Genomic DNA, 18,666 nt, shown 5'->3' with positions numbered 1-18,666 from the left:
TATAAAGTGAAGAAGTAGGCATACCATGCTGCAGATTCAGGAATGTGTCAGGAAGCCATTTGCATAGATGTTTCATGACATAGTGTTGTAAAGAGATAATATATCCAGTTGTTGTAATACAGGTCAAGCAGTCATGAATGCCAGTGTATGACTCGCTTTATGTTCTTGGTTAAGTATGTTAGAGACCCATTATACACTTTATCGGTAATGGTCATGATTCATTTCTTTTTGTTTAAAATAATAGTTTTTTCTAGCGTGTAGACAGATGGACTCAGGACCAGTGGGTTTGTGCTCCCCTCCCAGCAGATGGAGACAGAGCAAGCTGACGTATATGTTACCTTGCAGTGATGCCAGTCTGCCAGTATTCTCCATCTTCAGCAGATGGTGGTTGTGCATCTCCCTATGGGGATTGCGTTGAGCTTTTTGAAAGGAGAAATTTGAAATTCTAAATTCAGGACAAGAAATCCCTGTCTCCTGCGGTGATACCTAAAGGTCCCTCCCCCAGTTCAGAATTCCTGAGGCGATTTCCGTGGTCCCTCACAGGTGTGCCTTGGTCCGGTAGCTGTTCGTTCAGCTGAAAGGCAGCAGGTGCAGGAGTCCAAGCGCAGCTGTAACAGCAGATGCCCTCTTCCCCTTCAGCCGGAGATCATCTCTGTACTCAGCCGGTAAGCGCTGAGCTTAAGTAAGGTTTAAAAAAAAGAGAGGTTTACCTGAATCAGAGACAGTTAGAAGGGTTTCAGGACTTCCTCTGGTCTCAGTTCTCGGCACGCCGTGTCGACATTCGTTCCCACTTCTGTTGGGGTTGGGGAACTGGGCAGCCTGGCGGGTTAAGCAGTCTGTGCTAAAGCTTTTTTCTTGCATGCCACTTCATAGGCTGCAGCGGTTGTTTTCACACGCTCTTGTGTGTGTTCTGCCCTCTATAGGCCATCGGTGTGCCTGCTCTGCACATGCATTGTGCACTCGTTTTTGGGCGCGCTTTATACGCATACAAACATTTTTATGCGCTTAACTTGGCGCACAAGTTGTGCGTGCGCCTTGCACTTATTTTTTGGGTGCATTTCATTTTTGAGCACGAGCTGTTCCGACGCATGCTTACTGCAGCGATGGCACCAGTAAGTGTCTTCCTATTTGTGTTGCCTGTCATATTAGGGCTTCTCAACCTGATCTGGTTTCTAACCTGTGTCAGTGCTGCTCAGACACTCAGGGAGGGTTGTCTTCCTCGGATTTTGCTAAGACTGATTCTTCCCATTCTGATGATGGGTTGGTCTTGGCCTTGACCGGGGGGGAGACTAGATCTTGGTTCTCCCTTGACTAGCTTCTTCACTGGTGAGGGCCGCTCTGTGGGACCAGCTCCAGTTCCTTCTGGGCTTCATCTGGATCTGGCTGCTTTTTCTTGGGTGGAATTTTTTCAAGGCTTTACAAGCCTTCAGGCACAGATCTCCGCTTCCCCCATTTCTGTCTAGTCGGACCCTCAGCCGGTGGCTCCTCCCTTTTCCAGTCCCATGCTTAAGCATCGGGGCTCAACTCTGCTCCCTGTGGGTGTTCCCAACAGGAATCCGGGTAGCACTAATGATGAGGTTAATCCTGATTCCCTAGAAGATGGGGAAATTCCTCCTGGACTGGAACCGAATCAAACTATGTTGCGGTTCTTTCATAGACATGAACTGCCAGCTCTGCTTTCCCAGACCTTGAAACAGTTGGGTGTTCCTGGTTTGGATGCTATGGCAGAACCGAGGAAGAATGCCATTTTGGTTTCCTTATGTAAAGCCTCTTGTTTTTTCCCGGTCATAGATGCCATCCATGAATTAATTGATCTGGAATGGGATGCCCCAGAAGCAAATTTTAAAGGGGGTTGGACATTGGATGGCCTGTACCCCCTGGATCCGACTGAGAGAGCGTTTACGTTTTCCCAAAGTGGATGCTCTGCTACGTGCCATGTCTAAGCGGACAACTATCCCCGTAGAGGAAGGAGTAGCATTGAATGATGTTCATGATAAAAGGATTGAGGCTATTTTTAAGCAAGCATTTGAGGCAGTGGCAATGAATTTACAGATTGCCTCCTGTTGTGGCCTAGTGGCTAGATCTTGTCTGCTTCTCTCTCAAGAGATTGAGTCTGGAGGGAATTCCTGCTACCACCTTTTTAGCAGACCCTGGCTGTGATTTGGTCCAGACCTTGGCCAGAGGAGTGACTTCAGTGATAGCGGCCAGGCATCAACTCTGGTTGCAAAATTGGTCAACTGACCCAGCTTCCAAAGCCAATCTTACCAAGATGCCCTTTAAAGGCTTGCTCTTGTTTGGGAGTAAGTTGGAGAAACCGGCCAGTAAGTGGGGCAAATCTCCGGTGCCTCGGTTGCTGGAGGATAAAAAAAACAGCGTGCCCCTTTGGTATGAGGGGTCATTTCCAGACGACCTTTCAGCAGACTCAGGCTTTTCGTCCTCAGCAGTCCAAGAGAGGAGCGGGCTTGGGTGGTGGACCTTCCCGAGCTTCCCAATGAAGGTTTGCCAACCCACCTTCCAGAACAGGAATAGGAGGACGTCTCTCTCTCTCTTTTATCGGAGATGGGTCAAGACCGCATCAGACCAGTGGGTCCTGGAGGTGATACGTGAAGGGTATGCACTGGAATTTCGCAGTATTCCTCAGGATGTGTTCATGGTGACCCCTTGCCATTTCCTGTCTTTTAACCCATTTTGTAATCCACGAAAGGACATTGCTTCCTATCCCATGACTTTTTAGTTTTCTTAGAAGCCTCTCATGAGGGACTTTGTTAAACGCCTTCTGAAAATCCAAATACACTACACCTACTGGTTCACCTTTATCCACATGTTTATTAACCCCCTCAAAAAAAATGAAGCAGATTTGTTAGGCAAGACTTCTTTTGGTTAGATCCATGTTGACTGTGTTCCATTAAACCATATCTTTCTATATGCTCTACGATTTTGATCTTGAGAATAGTTTCCACTACTTTTCCCAGCATTGAAGTCAGGCTCACTGTTCTATAGTTACCCGGATCGCCCCTGGAGCCTTTTTTAAATTTTGGGGTTATATTGGTCACACTCCAGTCTTCAGGTACAATGGATGATTTTAATGATAGGTTACAAATTTTAACTAATAGATCAGAAATTTCATTTTTTAGTTCCTTCAGTACCCTAGGATGCATACCATCCGGTCCAGGTGATTTGCTACTCTTTGGTTTGTCAATCTGGCCTACTACATCTTCCAGGTTTACAGTGATTTTAAGTTCATCTGACTCATCACCCCTGAAAACCATCTCTGGAACTGGTATCTCCCCAACATCCTCATTTGTAAACACGGAGGCAAAGAATTCATTTAGTCTTTCTGCAATGGCCTTATCTTCCCTAAGAGCCCCTTTAACTCCTCGGTGATCTAATGGTCCAACTGACTCCCTCACAGGTTTCTTGTTTCATATATTTAAAAAAGTTTTTATTATGGTTGCAGGAGGATCATCTGAGAGAGGGAGTTTCCTTGTCCTCTCAGGCCTGATTGGTACTCACAACAGATGCGAGTTTCCACAGTTGGGGGCTCACTGTTTGGAGTTAATGGCCCAGGGGCACTGGAATGCCAAAAAGTCCCACTGGAACATCAATCGCCTGGAGGGCCAGGGTGTATGGCTGGCATGCTTGCAGTTCAGCCACAGGCTGTGGAATCAAGCAGATTGTGTGATGTCTGACAGCGCAGCGACTGTGGCCTATATTAATCACCAGAGAGGAACCAAGAGCCAGTATGTGTTGCAGGAAATAGATCTGATGGGAATGGTCATGTGCAAATGATCTCGGCCTCTCACATTGCAGGAAAAGACAACATAAGAATGGACTTTCTCAGCAGGGAGAGTCTGGATCCAGGAGAGTTGGGTGTTGTCAGCCAAGTTGTTTCAGCTGATTGTAGATCCCTGGGGCCTTCTGTTCCTAGACCTGCTGGCGACTTCTCAAAATGAGAAGGTTCCCTGCTTCTACAGTCACAGGAGAGATCCATGGTCCCTGGGAATAGACTCTCTCGTACAAATCTGGCCGGAAGACATTGCTTTATGCCTTTCCTTCGGGGTCCTTGCTGGGCAGGATCATTTTCAAGATCAAAGGACACAGGGGGCTAATACTCCTGGTGGCACCGGATTGGCCCAGGCGTCCGAGGTATGCAGTTTTGCAACGACTCCTGGTGGAGGCCCCCTTTCGTCTTCTACTGCCCATGGATATGCTTCACCAGGGACCGGTTCTTCATAAGAATCCAACTCTATTCTGTCTTATGGTTTGGCCCTTGAGAGGGCTCACCTGTTAAAGCGTGGTTATTCCTCTGCGGTGATTGCCACTTTACTCCGCGCTCACAAGTTCTCCACTTCCTTGGCTTATGTGAGATTTTGGAGAGTTTTTGAGGCCTGGTGTGAGGAGTGGGGTGTTCTTCCTCATTCAGTTAAGATCCCTCTCATTCTGGATTTTTTGCAGAATGGACTGAATAAAGGCTTAGCCCTTAATTTCTTGAAGGTGCAGGTTGCGGCTCTTGCCTGTTTCAGAGGACTGGTTAATAGCGATTCCTTGTTGTGTTATCCTGATGTGGCCTGTTTTTTGAAGGGAGTGAAGCACCTTAGCCTCCCTTGAGGTTTCTGGTTCCATTGTGGAGTCTTAATTTGGGGCTGGGATTTTGGCGGGCCCTACATTCCGACCACTGTGTAGCCTTTCCTTACTGTTGTTGACTTTGAGACTGTGTTCCTGTTAGTTATATGTTCTACATGTCAGATTTCTGAGCTGTAGGCCTTGTCTTGCCGGGAGCCGTTCCTTCGGGGAGTTACAGCTGTGTACTGTTCCATCCTTCTTGCCCAAGATAGTCTCATACTTTCATTTGAATCACTCCATCTCCTTGCCATCCCTGGATACGGTCAGGGATGCGGAGGAGTTTCTCCTTTCGCTCTCCTTGGATGTTAAGCGTCTTGTTGTGCAGTATCTGGAGGTCTCTGAGTCTTTTTGAAAGATGGATCGCCTGTTTGTTCTCCATTTCAGAAGTAAGCAGGGTGCTCTGGCTTCACGCTCTTCCATACCTCATTGGATTAAGGAGGTGGTCACGACTGTATATGTGGATGCTGGTAAGCCGTTACCTACTCAGGTTAGGGCTCATTCCACTAGGGCTGAGGCAGTGTCATAGGCGGAGGATAGTCTTCCAAGCTGTGACGTGGTCCTCCTTGCACACTTTTTCCAGGTTTTATCGTCTGGATGTGCAGGCCCAGGAGGATGCAGCCTTTGCATGTGTGGTGTTGACTGGAGCGCGGGCAGCCTCCCACCCTGTTGGGGAGTACCTTTGGTACATCCCACTGGTCCCGAGTCTGTCTAAATGCTAGGAAATGGAGAAATTACTTAACTGATAATTTTGTTTTCCTTAGTGAGACAGATGGACTCAGCTTCCTGTCCTCGCTGCCGCATGAGTGTGTCAATAGTCCTCCTGTGGGGCTCTGGGTCCCAAGGGATAACTGGTACCTAGATTCTTACGTGAGTTCAGTGTTTATGGTTGGTTGAGTACAATTCCGGTTATCTGTTTTTAATCAAGGTTTTTGCTAGTCTGTCCACGGTTGCTTTTGAAGAGAATACTGGCAGGCTGGTGTCACTGCAGGAGTATATATATTATCCCAGGACAAGCAGGATGCTAGTCCTCACATATGAAGGTGACATCATTGATGGAGCCCTATTGCGGAAAACTTACTGTCAAAGTTTCTAGAAACTTTTGACTGGCCCTGTGAGGCTACTGAGCATGCCCAGCATGCCATGATATTCTCTGCCACAGGGGTCTCTCTTCAGTCTTCATTTTTCCACGCTGCTGTAGGCATCGCGGAGCAGGAGCCTTTGTGAATTTTCTCACAGATTTTTGTCTGACTTGAAGTCACATTTCTCATTCATTTTCTCCCACACGGGATCTCTCAGGTTTCCATGGGCTGGTGAATAATCATTGTCTCGATTTTACTCTCTGAGTAAAATTTTTTCCTCTCACGTTTTCTCCTCGTTTCATCGGCACACTGATTGACGTTATTTGGGGGGAGGGATGGGGGGGAAAAGGGGGGGTGTTTGATGGGAATGGTTGCATTCACTTTGTTACTTGATATTGCTTGGAGTGGTTGAATGCTGAAGGAACACTGTATTCAACTTGCTGGTTTGTATTCTGATATCATACTTGGAAAAGCAATAAAAAATTGTTTAAAAAAAAAAATGGCTACGGGATTTATGTCCCATCTGTAATCTGACAATGTCCATTACAGACCCACACCTTCAGTGTGTGCTTTGTTTAGGGGAAAAACACGACAGAACAACCTGCCCTAAATGTGCAGAAATGACAGCGAAGGGAAGAAAGGCCCGCCAAGAAAAGATGGAGCATTTATTCCATCTACAGCTTCTGCCATCTCCCTCTACATCAACTAAATCGTCTCCGGCTGGAGTCTCTAAACGCATTATTTTGAAAAAAAGTCATCCGGAAGGGTCGGGGGACCATCCATCAACAACATCATAGATAGCATCGGCGAAGTCAGCGATAGAATACCGTTCGAAGCACCGTCATCGGCACAACACCCATCGATACCAGAGGCGCTTCTCTCCCCGGAGGAATCGACCACGAAATGGCCAAGAATCCAGGAAACACCGGTACCTCCGCCGGGGCCTTCATCCCATGGAGACACACCAATTATCGAACCTCCACAGGGCTCTGTGGAAGGAACATCGCCTCCATCGCTTACAGCTGCTCTGCCTGCACCAGCTGTTACGCAGGAATTGTCTGATTTCATCCGTCAAGTGGTGCTCCAGGCCTTAAAGGAACAGATGCCGATTCCGGCGCCTATGCCAGTGCCTACACCGATGCCGGTGATTCCACCGATGCCGGTGCCTGCACCAATGCCGACAACCCCGTCGATGCCGGTGCCTGCACCGATGCTGGCACCACAGCTTAAGTCGATGCCGAGGTGACCATTGATACCAACGCCGATGCCAGACCCGATGCTGATGTCACCTGGGGCTCCAGGACATTCTGAATTTGCCCTGTACCAGCTTCTAATGAAAAGATTTGATGAAGTAGTTGGTACTCTTCCACCCAAGCCACGAGAAGAGATTCCTGGATGGATACCCCTCGATGATCCGCAGCCAGGTCCTTCAGGACTTCCTCGTCCACCAAGATCTTCTCCAATATCTCCACATCAGGGCGATCCATACAATACTTGGGATGATGCGCATACAGACACTTCCTCTGAAGAGTTTGTCAGATCCTTCCCCTCCAGACCAAAGGAAGAAATCTCCACGGGAGGATTTATCCTTTACAAATTTTGTTCAGGATATGGCGGACACCATACCCTTCACCTTGGTCACTGAAGAAGATGCTAGACAGCAAACATTGGAGATCCACCAAAACAAGTGTTAGCCATACCTGTCCATGCAGTCCTCCTAGACTTACAGCATCAACTCTGGGAGGAGCACCCATGCTCAGTACCTGCTTATTTGGTACAGTCTGTTCCTGGCTACCAAAAGGCACAGCTTCCACACCAATCAGTGGTTGTGGAATCCACGCAAAAGAAGTAAAAAAGGATAAGGCCGCATTCCTCCACTCCCCCAGGAAAGGATCATAGATTCTTAGATTCCCTGGGAAGGAAAATTTATCAAGGAGTCATGTTAAATACCAGAATTTCATCTTATCAATTGTACATGACTCAATATCAAAAATCTGTGGAAACAGATGCAAGAATTTTCAACATCTTTACCACAGCAATATCAAGAAGCAGCCCAAGCAATCATCCACAAAGGACTTGAAGCTGGCAAGCACGAAGTCCAAGCCGCTTATGATGGTTTTGAAACAGCGTCCAGGGTAGCGGTCTCTGGTATAAGTGCAAGACGTTGGGCATGGCTTAAGGCTTCAGACCTCAGGCCTGAAGTCCAGGAAAAATTAGTTGACTTACCATGTCTTGGTGACAACCTTTTTGGTTCCAAAGTACAAGATGCGGTAGCACAATTAGAAGAACACACAGAAACCCTGTGCCAACTTTCGTTAATTCCACAGGATTCTGCTACCCAAACTTGTCTTTGGCCTCCAAGAAAAGAATCCAGACAACCCTTCTATCGACAGAGGCGTTATTACCCTCAGCATCAAGGGGCAGATCTTCTAGGCCGCAGCAAAGAGCTCAGCCCAGACAACCTAGGGCGGCTAGGCCTCAACCCCCGCCGCAGATGGGACCGGCTGCAAGCTTTTGAGGCCTTTCCCAGGGACTAAATCCATCTCCTCAATCCTCATCCAGAGCTTCCGGTAGGAGGCCAAGTATCCTCCTTTTACCACCATTGGAAACAAATAACAGACCAATGGGTGCTTGCAATAATATTTCGAGGATACCAACTCAATTTTGTCTCAATTCCAACGGATTCTCCTCCAAAATATTTTCCATTAAGCGAAAATCACATAATTCACCTACAAGTAGAATTATCCACCCTTCTGAGAGCCAGAGCGGTAGAGCCGGTGCCCCGGACTCAGCAGGGCAGAGGATTCTATTCCCGTTATTTCCTCATTCCAAAGAAAACCGGAGGCCTACGTCCCATCCTAGACCTCAGAAATCTCAACAAATTTCTGAAGAAAGAAAAGTTCAGGATAGTTTCTCCAGGCACCATGCTGCAACTTATCTATATTTCATATGGGCATATTAGTAGTTATCACTGTCAGAGATGCCTGGATCCATCTGCTGGCTACATGTAGACCAAATATTTAGAAAATTATTTGGTATTGCTAGTGCTATTTTTGAATGAACATGTTGTTCTGTTTTGTTTTGGGGTTTTTTTGTAAGGTGAGAGGGTGGCATATTACAAAAAGGAAGTGAAACTATGGGACGGAGAGCACAGTGAAGCAGTATCAGGTGTCACCTGTGCAAGGGGGCATGGCCAGGGCCAGGTGTGAACTCCCTCCTGCTCCAAAACTCATGTTCTCTCTCTCAGGAATACTCTTTCATGAACTCACTCTGTCTCACTTTTCTTTCTTATCCTAGTAAACCTCCGTCTCTTGCCTCTACCAGTGCTCAACCCTCAGCCGTTCTTCACTTGATGAGCATTGTTGGGCAAAGGATGGCCAGGGATTGAGCACGGCCGGGGGCTGATGATGTTGCATCACTGGGGAAGGAGGAGGAGGGTAGAGATCAAAAGGCCTTTTCACTTTTCCATCCTCTTCCTCTTGTCTGCCCTGGGGATCTTAGTCCTCCATTTCTAGGGCCCCTAAATCTGACCTCTAATCCCTGGTAGTCCTTGAATGCCCCCCCTCCCCCCCCCCCCCCCCCCCCCCCACCACCAAGTCTCCTCTCCCTCCCAGTGGTCCTAGAGCCACTTAGTCTCACCTCCAATCCCTGGTAATCCTTGATTGCTTTCTCCATTCCGAGCCAGTAATGCATATGCCGCCTTTTTGAACCAGAATCAGCTGACTCTCCTCAGCCTTGGATAGTGGGGGGATTAGGATAGATTTGTGTATATTGCCTTCTTGGACCTGGGTTTGGTGGCCCTAGAATTTAAAAACACAGTCTGCTCTTTGCCTCAGCAGAGAAGGGAACTGCACCATGTGCTCTCGTCAACTCACCCATTCTATTTCCTCCGCTTATTTACTCTTTCCCTGAACCCCTGTCTCCATCACAGACTGGTGCCCCCAACCCCCCAAATTCAGTCTCATTCACAGCTCAGTCCCTCCAATCCCCAAAGACATATGCAGTAGAACCTTTCATCCCCTCACTCTGTCTCTGCCTCTTCTCCATACAACCCTCAAACCCTTAATTTGCTCACTCGCTTTTGCCCTCACATTTTCTCTCTCATTCACCCTCTCTTCCTTCTGATCCCCTCAATCACTCTCTTGCCTCCCCTGTATCCCTCACTCACTCCTTTGCTCTTCCTTGCATCTTCATTCTCCTTTCTCTCACTTTGATCACTAAATCTCCCTCCACATTTCCTCACTCTTGCCCCTTCCCTCCTCCCCACCCTTGTGTGGTCATTAGGGGCAGAGATGGCAGGACCTAGGAAGCTAGCATGAAAAGCAACAGTGGGGCCGGTAAACCAATATATTAATAACTGCAGAAGCAGTGGGGCTGACTGGCATTCACCCCTTGTGTCCTGGATCTTGGCTGTTCTCTCTCACTCTCAGCCTTCTCAGTTGTGCTGGGAAATTGCACAGAAATCAAGGCCATGTGGCTGCCCCCATCTCAGGGAAAGCCTCTGCAACACGCTCTATTCTGCTTCCTTCGGGGCTGGGGGCAGGCGGTGCAGAAATGATCTGTACCCACTATTGGCTCTGCTCTGTTTCCATGCGGAAGCCAGAACTGACTTACGCTGCCAGCTCTGCTTCCTTGGGTCCTAGAAAAAAGTTGGCAGAGTAATTGTTCCTGGGTCATTCTGCCAGAAATTAAGCACTAGGTAAAAGACTCAAAAAGAGCTTCAGTTAAACTAGCATAAGCTTGAAACTTGTGAGCAGTAGTGCCATTCATCAAAGCACGAGTTTAAGCCTCAGCAGTTGGCATTGCTGCTCACAAATTTCAGACTTGTGCTAATTCAGCTTCTTTTTGTGTCTCTTCTTTCGTCTGCAGTGTCTGCTTCAGGATCTCCACCTCCCCTTCTGTCCCTTAGAGAGCAGGCGAATAGGGGCCGGGGGAGCGGGCTGGATTAGCAACTAGAGTGACTGTTCTCTTCTCTGTCTGCCCTTTTTCTTCCCTGCAAGCTGCATGGATGGGAGGGACTGAACCAGAATGCCTCTGCTGCTCTGCCTGTTAAAAACTCCATCCTGGGCCACTCCCAGGTCCAGATTTAAACATAGGAAACTGCCTAGGGCACCAAATATGTATATTAAAGAAGAGCCTGCTTCCAATGCTTTAGGGCCATGTGCTACTTATGGCACACTGCCTGTGGGCACCAAATTTGTAAAGACTGCCCTGGCTATTCCCCCACCCTACAAATTTAACCCTGCTTTTTGAGATCTAATTAGCCAAACTGCTCTCTACTGAACCTTTTCTCTCTTCTTCCAGGCGCTATTTAAATAGAACTTCAGATGAAGAAAATTCCTGTTCCTCTGAGAACACTCCTCTGGACATGGTGGTGACCCGCCGCCATACACTGGCAGCTGCTGCAGAGCGAAGGCTTCAGATGCAACAAAGCAGTTGGCGAGTCTAAATCGCCTTTCTTCCTCCATCACTAGTTCAAGATATTCCTGTTTGGAAATACTTGTACCAGCAAGAGTAATTTCAGAGCTGAACTTGCTATGCTACAGAGCACGAGTGATTCTATACGCACTCTGTAAAAGCATGGGCTAATAATGTTTGTACAGCAGGCAAATGTAATCTTTTTGTAATATTTTTATTGTGGGATATTTACAAAAATTGCAGCTTTTAAACAAAAGCATAATTTCTGCTGTCGGTGAGGTGCAGTCTAATTTTGGATCCTGCAGGCACATGGAAGGCAGATTGGAGTCTGGAATAACAGATTTTAGGTCATTAAGGATGTTGACGTTTAGTAAGAAAGTCCAGAAGAATATTACAGAAATGACGCATAAAGATGTGTTGGTATCACTATAACAGGTAGGCAAGTACAATCTCTTCTCATACCACATATTAAATTTAAAAAAAACTAGAGGTTTCTCAAGAATTTAAGAAATTTGCATTTTTTCCTTTTCCAGACTCTTAACTTTAGCAGATTTAATCTCCAGTAAGAAGAGTATAATTCAGTATTTCAAGGTGTGTGTTGTACAAATTAATGGTATGCGAGTTTGGTCTTGAAGTAGCAAGGCATCATAGAATGGTCGGTGTAGGCATAGGAACACAGCACAGGGAGGATATTACTGAAGAAATGAGAGAACTCTAGAATTCAGGCTTTAATTAGCCTCTCTACTGCATAGGTCAAATGTGCACCATATATCTTTATTTTGCTCTTCTGCTTTGCTTTGGGTTTCCAGTTCAATAAAAACTTGCTGTAACTGGGCTCTGGGTACTATCTGACAGTCTCATCCCATATTTTGTTCACTCCTCCTTTGCAGTCCAGCAGCAGTCTCCCACTGAGGCACAGACCCCAATTTCCTTAGGAACTTGGCACAAGTACACATTTTAATAAGCCAGTAGGTGTCACTATTGGACTATGACTGGGTTCCTTCCCCCTCCAGGGGGTGTGAACGATGCCACCACAGTATCCTCTCTAGCCTTGGTCAGTCTGAGGAATGGAAGCCAGCTTTGGGTATCAAACAATGCTGCCACTGGGCTATCGCCAGCCCCTGTAGAGACCTGGACTGTCAGGCAGCAGATAAACTAGTGTTGGACACTGACCATTTCTGGACTGGCCCAGCAAACCTTGAAAAGTTTGCACATGTGAGCTGCCTGTTAAAAATGTTATTAAATTAACTACTTTAATTTTGGGAGGGATACAATCTATTTCTTGCTTGCTCAATCTAAGCTAGAAGTTGCATGCACGGTAGGGTCCCCAGCACCCTACCATGATGTAATGGACTTCTTGTCCAAGTCCTGATTGAAATAGTGTACTGGTCTGTACATGCAGTTATACCTGCAAATGTTTGCACATTTTCATGTGTAGATTATATTCTCAATGCAGTAAGGAGTTTTGTGTACAAAGAATGTGCACACAAATCAGTTCTCCATTTAAATTGTATGTTAATGAAGGCATTAGCTATTACTGCACATTAGAGAGAGGCAGGTAGGCTTTAACTCATGGGTTATTAACCCTGGGAGTGTAATTCCTGGCCAGAGCTGGAGTAAAGTTATGAGGGCTAATCTTAGTCTATGGGGCTGAACCTGAAGTTCATGGTGTGGAGGTCATGTTCTCGGAATTTGTGCATAAAATGCAGTTTCCGCACAAAGCATGTTTCATGTGCAGAGTATGCTTTGCACAGTTTTTTTTACATGCACAAACTGTTTTGTTCGCATAAACCTTGTTTTCTGCAAAGGCACTGTGCACACAAAATGTGTTCTGTGCCTAAATTGGATTTTATGTGTGCTAAGCATGTCGGCTGTGCACATTTTTCTATTAGCATGCTTTTTAAATTCCCAGTACATCAGCACATCATTAGCTTACTGCATTAGGGGTTAACTCAATTTATGCCAGATGAGTAAAGAAAATGTGAGCTAAAATTTTGCTCACATTGGTTACTCATGTTTCATTATTTGATCTCCAGTAAGCAGTCCACCCATCCTAATTTATGCTTCTTCCTGATTTATTTCAACTGTTCTCTTTAGTAGATAGTAAAATTTCACTCCAACAGGAGAGAGCGCTTTTTGGGATATGGGGTGGGTTATTAATTCCCCCAAATCATTGCTATGTGAATATGATGCACTTGTTCCCCCTATCTATTTCTCTTATCTTCTCTCCTATTTTTCCTTTTTCTCTTTCATGCCTATTTCCTTTCTGTTGCTCTCCCTTTTCTCCAAGTTACATCCCTCACCACGTCTCCTCCCGCTATCCTTGCACTTTAAGAAGGGAAAAAAAAGGAAAATTAGCCACAATTCCATGACCTTTCCATCCTTTCCCTCTGCAGCCCTCTGAAGTGTTTCTTATCAATTGTTCATCCCTCTTATCTAGGAATAACAGCTTCTGGTCATCAGAAGCAGTCCTGGTTCCCCCCCCTCGTCATGCATAGACTTGGAGAGTCCATTGATGTAATGGGATAAACTGGGACTGGCTGATTTTGTCCCAGATGACCTGAACCTTTCTGATAACCTTTCTCTCCCCTGTAACACTGTGCTGGAGTTCATTGTGCATTCATTTAGGCTTGATCTGAATCTTTGATTTGCCACTTGTTTAATCTGAACCAATTACAATTTATAGGGTTTAATTTGTATTTGAAATAACATACAAACATTGGTTACACAATATTGCAGCATGGTTGATAGTTTGAGGTATGGGGCTGGGAAATTCACAGTATCTGTGAAATGGGTGAGTATTACAGGAAGAATTATTAGCAATATTGAGTACATTAGGTACATTTTTTACTGCAAGATTTTATGGGAGATCTCAGATTGAGAATGAATGTGCTACAAAAAAATGTTTGAGGATAATTTATTTGACGTTTTCTCTTTTTTTTTTTTTGTTAAAGCGCCTTCACAATGCTGTTACTAAGCATTGAACAACTACATTTTCTGATTTAGTTTTTGCTCTGAATGTAGCTACTGAAAATGTTTTATTTTTAACATTGAAAAATAAAGTCTTGATCAGTGTTATATCATAAATTGTTTTTAACATTGTGTTTTTATCACATTATAGAGGATTCAACATCTATTTTTGCAAAAAGAATTTATATGCTTGCCTGAGGTTAAGTACAGTTTATTCAGGGGATGAATGTCTGATCATTTATGGCAGTGGTGGACAATTCCAGTTCTCAAAGTCTACCAACCAGAAACATTTTCATGATATCCCTAATGAATACTATTACCAAAAAACCCATATAGGTGAATACCAACAATGTATAAGTAACCGATTCACCTCAGTGATGTGAGACCTAAATATTAATGACCTTCATAAAAACAAAGACGCTGTTTACACTCATAAAAACAGACGCTATCAAGGTTACTAATATTTAGGTCTCTCATTACTATGTGGTGAATCTGTTACTTCTACATCCCTAATGAATATGCATGACATTTGCAAGCACACCAACTTAATTGTATGCAAATGCTTCCTGCATATTCATTAGGGACATCGTGAAAACCTGACCAGTTGCTGGTCCTCAAGGACTGGAATTGCTCATCCCTGATATATGCTATTCTTGAATTTTGGCTAGCTACCCATTAGAGGGAGGCCTTGGAAACCAGAGGAGGAGATGTTACTTTTGGGCAAAGTGTGCTGGGAAGTGTAGTTTTAAGGGAATCTGGCCTGGGGAGCCAGGTGGAAGTAATTAGGAAATTGAGAAAGGAATGGAGAAAAGCAAACAGCTGGCAGAGGAGCAGTCAGAAAGAAACAGACCGCATTGCTGTCAGCAAGATGGAGCTCAGAATCTGGACCAGATAGCTTGAGCGTGAATATTCTGGTAGGGAATTTCCATTTAAGAATCGTCGGAAGCCAGTTGTTAGGGGTTTTGTTGTGTTTTAAGCAGCTTACTAGCATTAAAGGAGTTTTCTCACTGCATAATTATGCTGGCTGGTATTTAACCCCTCATGTACCTGTTTTGGAATGCCTTGATAATTTAGGCTGTAAAACTGAATTTTGACCTGTAAATATTGGATTTTTAAGGAAAAATAAAAAAGAGAAACATGCCTGTGTTTTATGCCTCCTCTCTGGGAAGTGGGGGGAGAGACGCCAACACCCAAAACAGCTTATTGAGAGGAGTACAACCACACAATTGCTGTTCTAAGTGGGATTTTGAACCAGTGCCTGGTGAACGGGTCCAGAAGAGACTGTAGCCTAATTGACACACGAAGACCCAGAAGATGTAAAACTGCCCGCTTTTGACCAGACTGTGGAAAGTATACCAGGAGACAGCTAGATTTCCTAGTATATAAGTGAGAAGTGTGTAACCCTGAACTGCTGATTATTTTCTTGCTGTTTGGTTAAGGTACCTGGGAAGTAGCTAGTGCAGGGTGGAATCTGAAAGAAAGCAGTCAGTATTCTGATCTCGCTGTTCCCCCTTGTCTAGATTTATGCACAGAAGACAGAGACTGCAGAAGCAGTATCACGGACCAGGGGAGTAAGCCAGGAGGTGATGGGCTAGTTGGCAGATATCAAGTAGATGGCTTGAGCTTAAGTAGGGGAGTGTGGAAAAGAATATATTAGACCATAGAGAGGTCAGATTAAAATTGAATTTTGTGGGGAATATCAATGACAGAGTTTGAGGAGGGGATATTCTCTCCACTGGGAAACTGCATGGGGCAAGCAAGAGGTATAGAGTACTTAATCATGAAGTGTTGTTTGGGAAGGAAGGCAGTAATGAGCATGAAGAGAGGTATGGGGTACCTGATAAGGATGTATTGACTCTAGCTAATGAAAATGTTCACCAGTAAAGAGATACAGGATACCAGCTGCAGAAGTAGCACTTGAGGCCAAAGTGAATAATAGGAATAAAAAAAAAATTAATAAAGAGATTTCAGGAGACGAATCAGAAAAATAGCAGGTCCAGTTCCCTCGTGGGAAAACCATGAAAGTACCTACAAAGCAGAGGATGAGAGATGGAACCGTACTAAGAACTCCAGGTGTTCTGCGTTTAGTCAAATGAACCATGCTAAGCAGTTCTGCCCTTTTGCAGAGGCTAAGATAAGAATATGAATGTACTGTGTGGCAAATTATTTTACTTGTGGCCACAGTAATTATGATGGAGCGTTAATCCCTTATGAAGAGGAGATAATTAAGGGTAATATGAGGATGTCAGGGATCTTCCCTATTGCCTCCTTTGTGGCAGAAGTGGTCACCAAGTATTGGGTTGTCCCGATGGCCCATTGGAATAGAGATTAAAGAAATGGATAGGGGAAAAAATCTGATGTCCTTCTGCATAAAGAGAAATGGGCTGAGGTTGCTTATGATTACTTTGCCTGGAAACAGATAGGCAAAGGTATGGGGTGAACTATGGTAATAGCAACATTTCTGAGGATAATCAGGAAGATAGCAAAGTTGAGGAGGAGTAAGTGAGTTGCATCTCTGCCAAAGAGTGTGTAAAGTTGCAAATTACAATCTGGCAGCACAGCAGCCAAATTAAGGAACATGGACCGTGGGATGTGAACCAGGGAAGCCAGGGTTCAAATTCCCATTGTTACTCCTTGTGACATTGGGCAAATCACTTTTCCCTCTATCGCCTCAGGCACAAACTTAGACCTAGATTCATCATTTTGCTATAAATATAGCAAAAATAATGCCCGTGATAACCAGGGGCGTAGTTAGGATAATTCTCCTGGTACTGCGTCGCATATGTATTTTTTTGCAACACGAGTTAAATTTATTGTACTAGCGTTATTTTCACATCGCAAGCTGAGAAGTCCATTGCACGCTGTTACCTACTAAACAGGATTTTATCGCAATTTGTGGTTGGGCTGCTTGCGAGAAAGAGAGCCTCTGTGGAGGCTCACATATAAGTTAACTATTTATACCACTGTAAGAGGGGCCACTGGTAACTTGAAGTGAGGTTTTGGGGGGGAGGTTTTACATGCACCTTCAGCAGTACGAATAGCACAGTTGCCATCAGTGAAGATTCCTTATTTTAATCTTTTATCTGTTTTAGTTCTTTTAACTATTTTACAATAATTGTTCTTTCTATTATTGATAGTTTAGGTTTTAATTGTCTATTAGCTTTGTATGTATTTTTCCTATGTATTTTAAAAAGCTGTAAACCATTGTGATGGCTTGTCTGAACGACGGTATAGAAAATCTGATAAATAAATTTTGGAGTGATGAAAGGTTAAAGAAGAGAAGATTTGTACAATATACTCTCTACCTAGCTTGGTGCACTCTCTGCCTAGCTGCTATCAAGCTAGGTGGAGAGTACATTGTAAAAATCTGCTCTCTGTACCTTTTATTCACTCCAAATGGCAAACAATTTTCACTGATGGCAACTGCTGTTCATATCTCTGACTGTGCATGTAAAAATGCTCCCTAAAACCTACACCAATACCTCACCCCAAGTTCATAATGCCCCCTCTTACAGAGGTATAAAAAGTTAACTTATATGTGAGCCTCCACAGAGGCGCTCTCTTCTCTCTCTCTCTCTCTCTCTCTCTCTCTCTCTCCTTCCTCTGTTCTCAAACCAAAATTTGCGATAAAAACGTTTGTAGCTGGTAATGCATAGCTAACGCAGGCACAACGCACAGGAAAAAGGTGTAGTTATTTCCAGTGTTAAAACCTGCATTGCTATACGTTACTCTATCACTTGCCATACTAACTGACCCTCATTATGTACTCTGCCCAAACTCCTCCCATTTGAATACAAATCTAAAATTTACATATATATTTTGCAATGCGGTGTTTATTGCATGCATTACAGCGTTATCTCCTGCATTGGGGCCCTAATGCAGTGCGATAAGACCCTAACATGATTTGATAAATGAACCCTGTATGATTGTAAGCCCACTAGAGATAGGGAAATACCTCCAGTACCTGAATGTAATCTGCTTTGAAGTGCCAAAAGGCAGCATATAAATAAATTAATATTTAAATACATTTATATTTAAGAATTTTTTATTTTAGCAACCCAGAACAGTAATTTGGAGGGAGAGAAGCTACTGTGTAAGACTGAATTACAGAATGTACCATTTTCCTGGCCAAAGAGGAGGAGAATTCAGAGTCTAGCCAACCTGAAGAATATTCAAGAGTCCTAAATGACTTACAGGAGTAGAGCACCTGTGTCAACAGGAGAGTGGACAGATTTGGAAAAAAACTGTAGAAATCTGAAGGGTACCTGCCAATTAGATTAATTAGCTTCAAAAGTGGCTAGCACTGAAGGGAATGAGAGGGACAGATTGTCTTGGCCCCATTGGAAGAGGGAGGCCATTGAAGACAATTCAGCACAGACAATGAACTAGGAATTAAAGCTCCATTTCTGTATGCTACAGAAGGACAGGAAGGAACTAGGAGCTAAGGGGTAGATTTTAAAAGGTGCGCAGGAGTAGATTTGTTCGCGCAACCCGGAGCGAACAAATCTCCCGATTTTATAACATGTGCGCGCTGCCGCATGCATGTTATAAAATACAGGGTCAGCGCGCGCAAGGC

General features: G+C 44.7%; 1 protein-coding gene across 1 annotated transcript in view; it reads left to right on the top strand.

The window, feature by feature from the left end:
- The window catches only part of AMFR (autocrine motility factor receptor), a 111,072-nt gene extending 95,842 nt beyond the window's left edge, over nucleotides 1-15,230 (top strand). Inside the window, exon 14 of the mRNA XM_029608707.1 lies at nucleotides 11,007-15,230. Within this exon, the coding sequence (XP_029464567.1) occupies nucleotides 11,007-11,151 (145 nt within the window). The 3' untranslated portion in view covers nucleotides 11,152-15,230. The remainder of the gene's footprint in view (nucleotides 1-11,006) is intronic.
- Nucleotides 15,231-18,666: the final 3,436 nt, after the last annotated feature.

Source organism: Rhinatrema bivittatum, chromosome 7, assembly GCF_901001135.1.
Source record: "Rhinatrema bivittatum chromosome 7, aRhiBiv1.1, whole genome shotgun sequence".
Taxonomy (NCBI): Eukaryota; Metazoa; Chordata; class Amphibia; order Gymnophiona; family Rhinatrematidae; genus Rhinatrema; species Rhinatrema bivittatum.
This window is presented reverse-complemented; position numbering and strand designations above follow the sequence as displayed.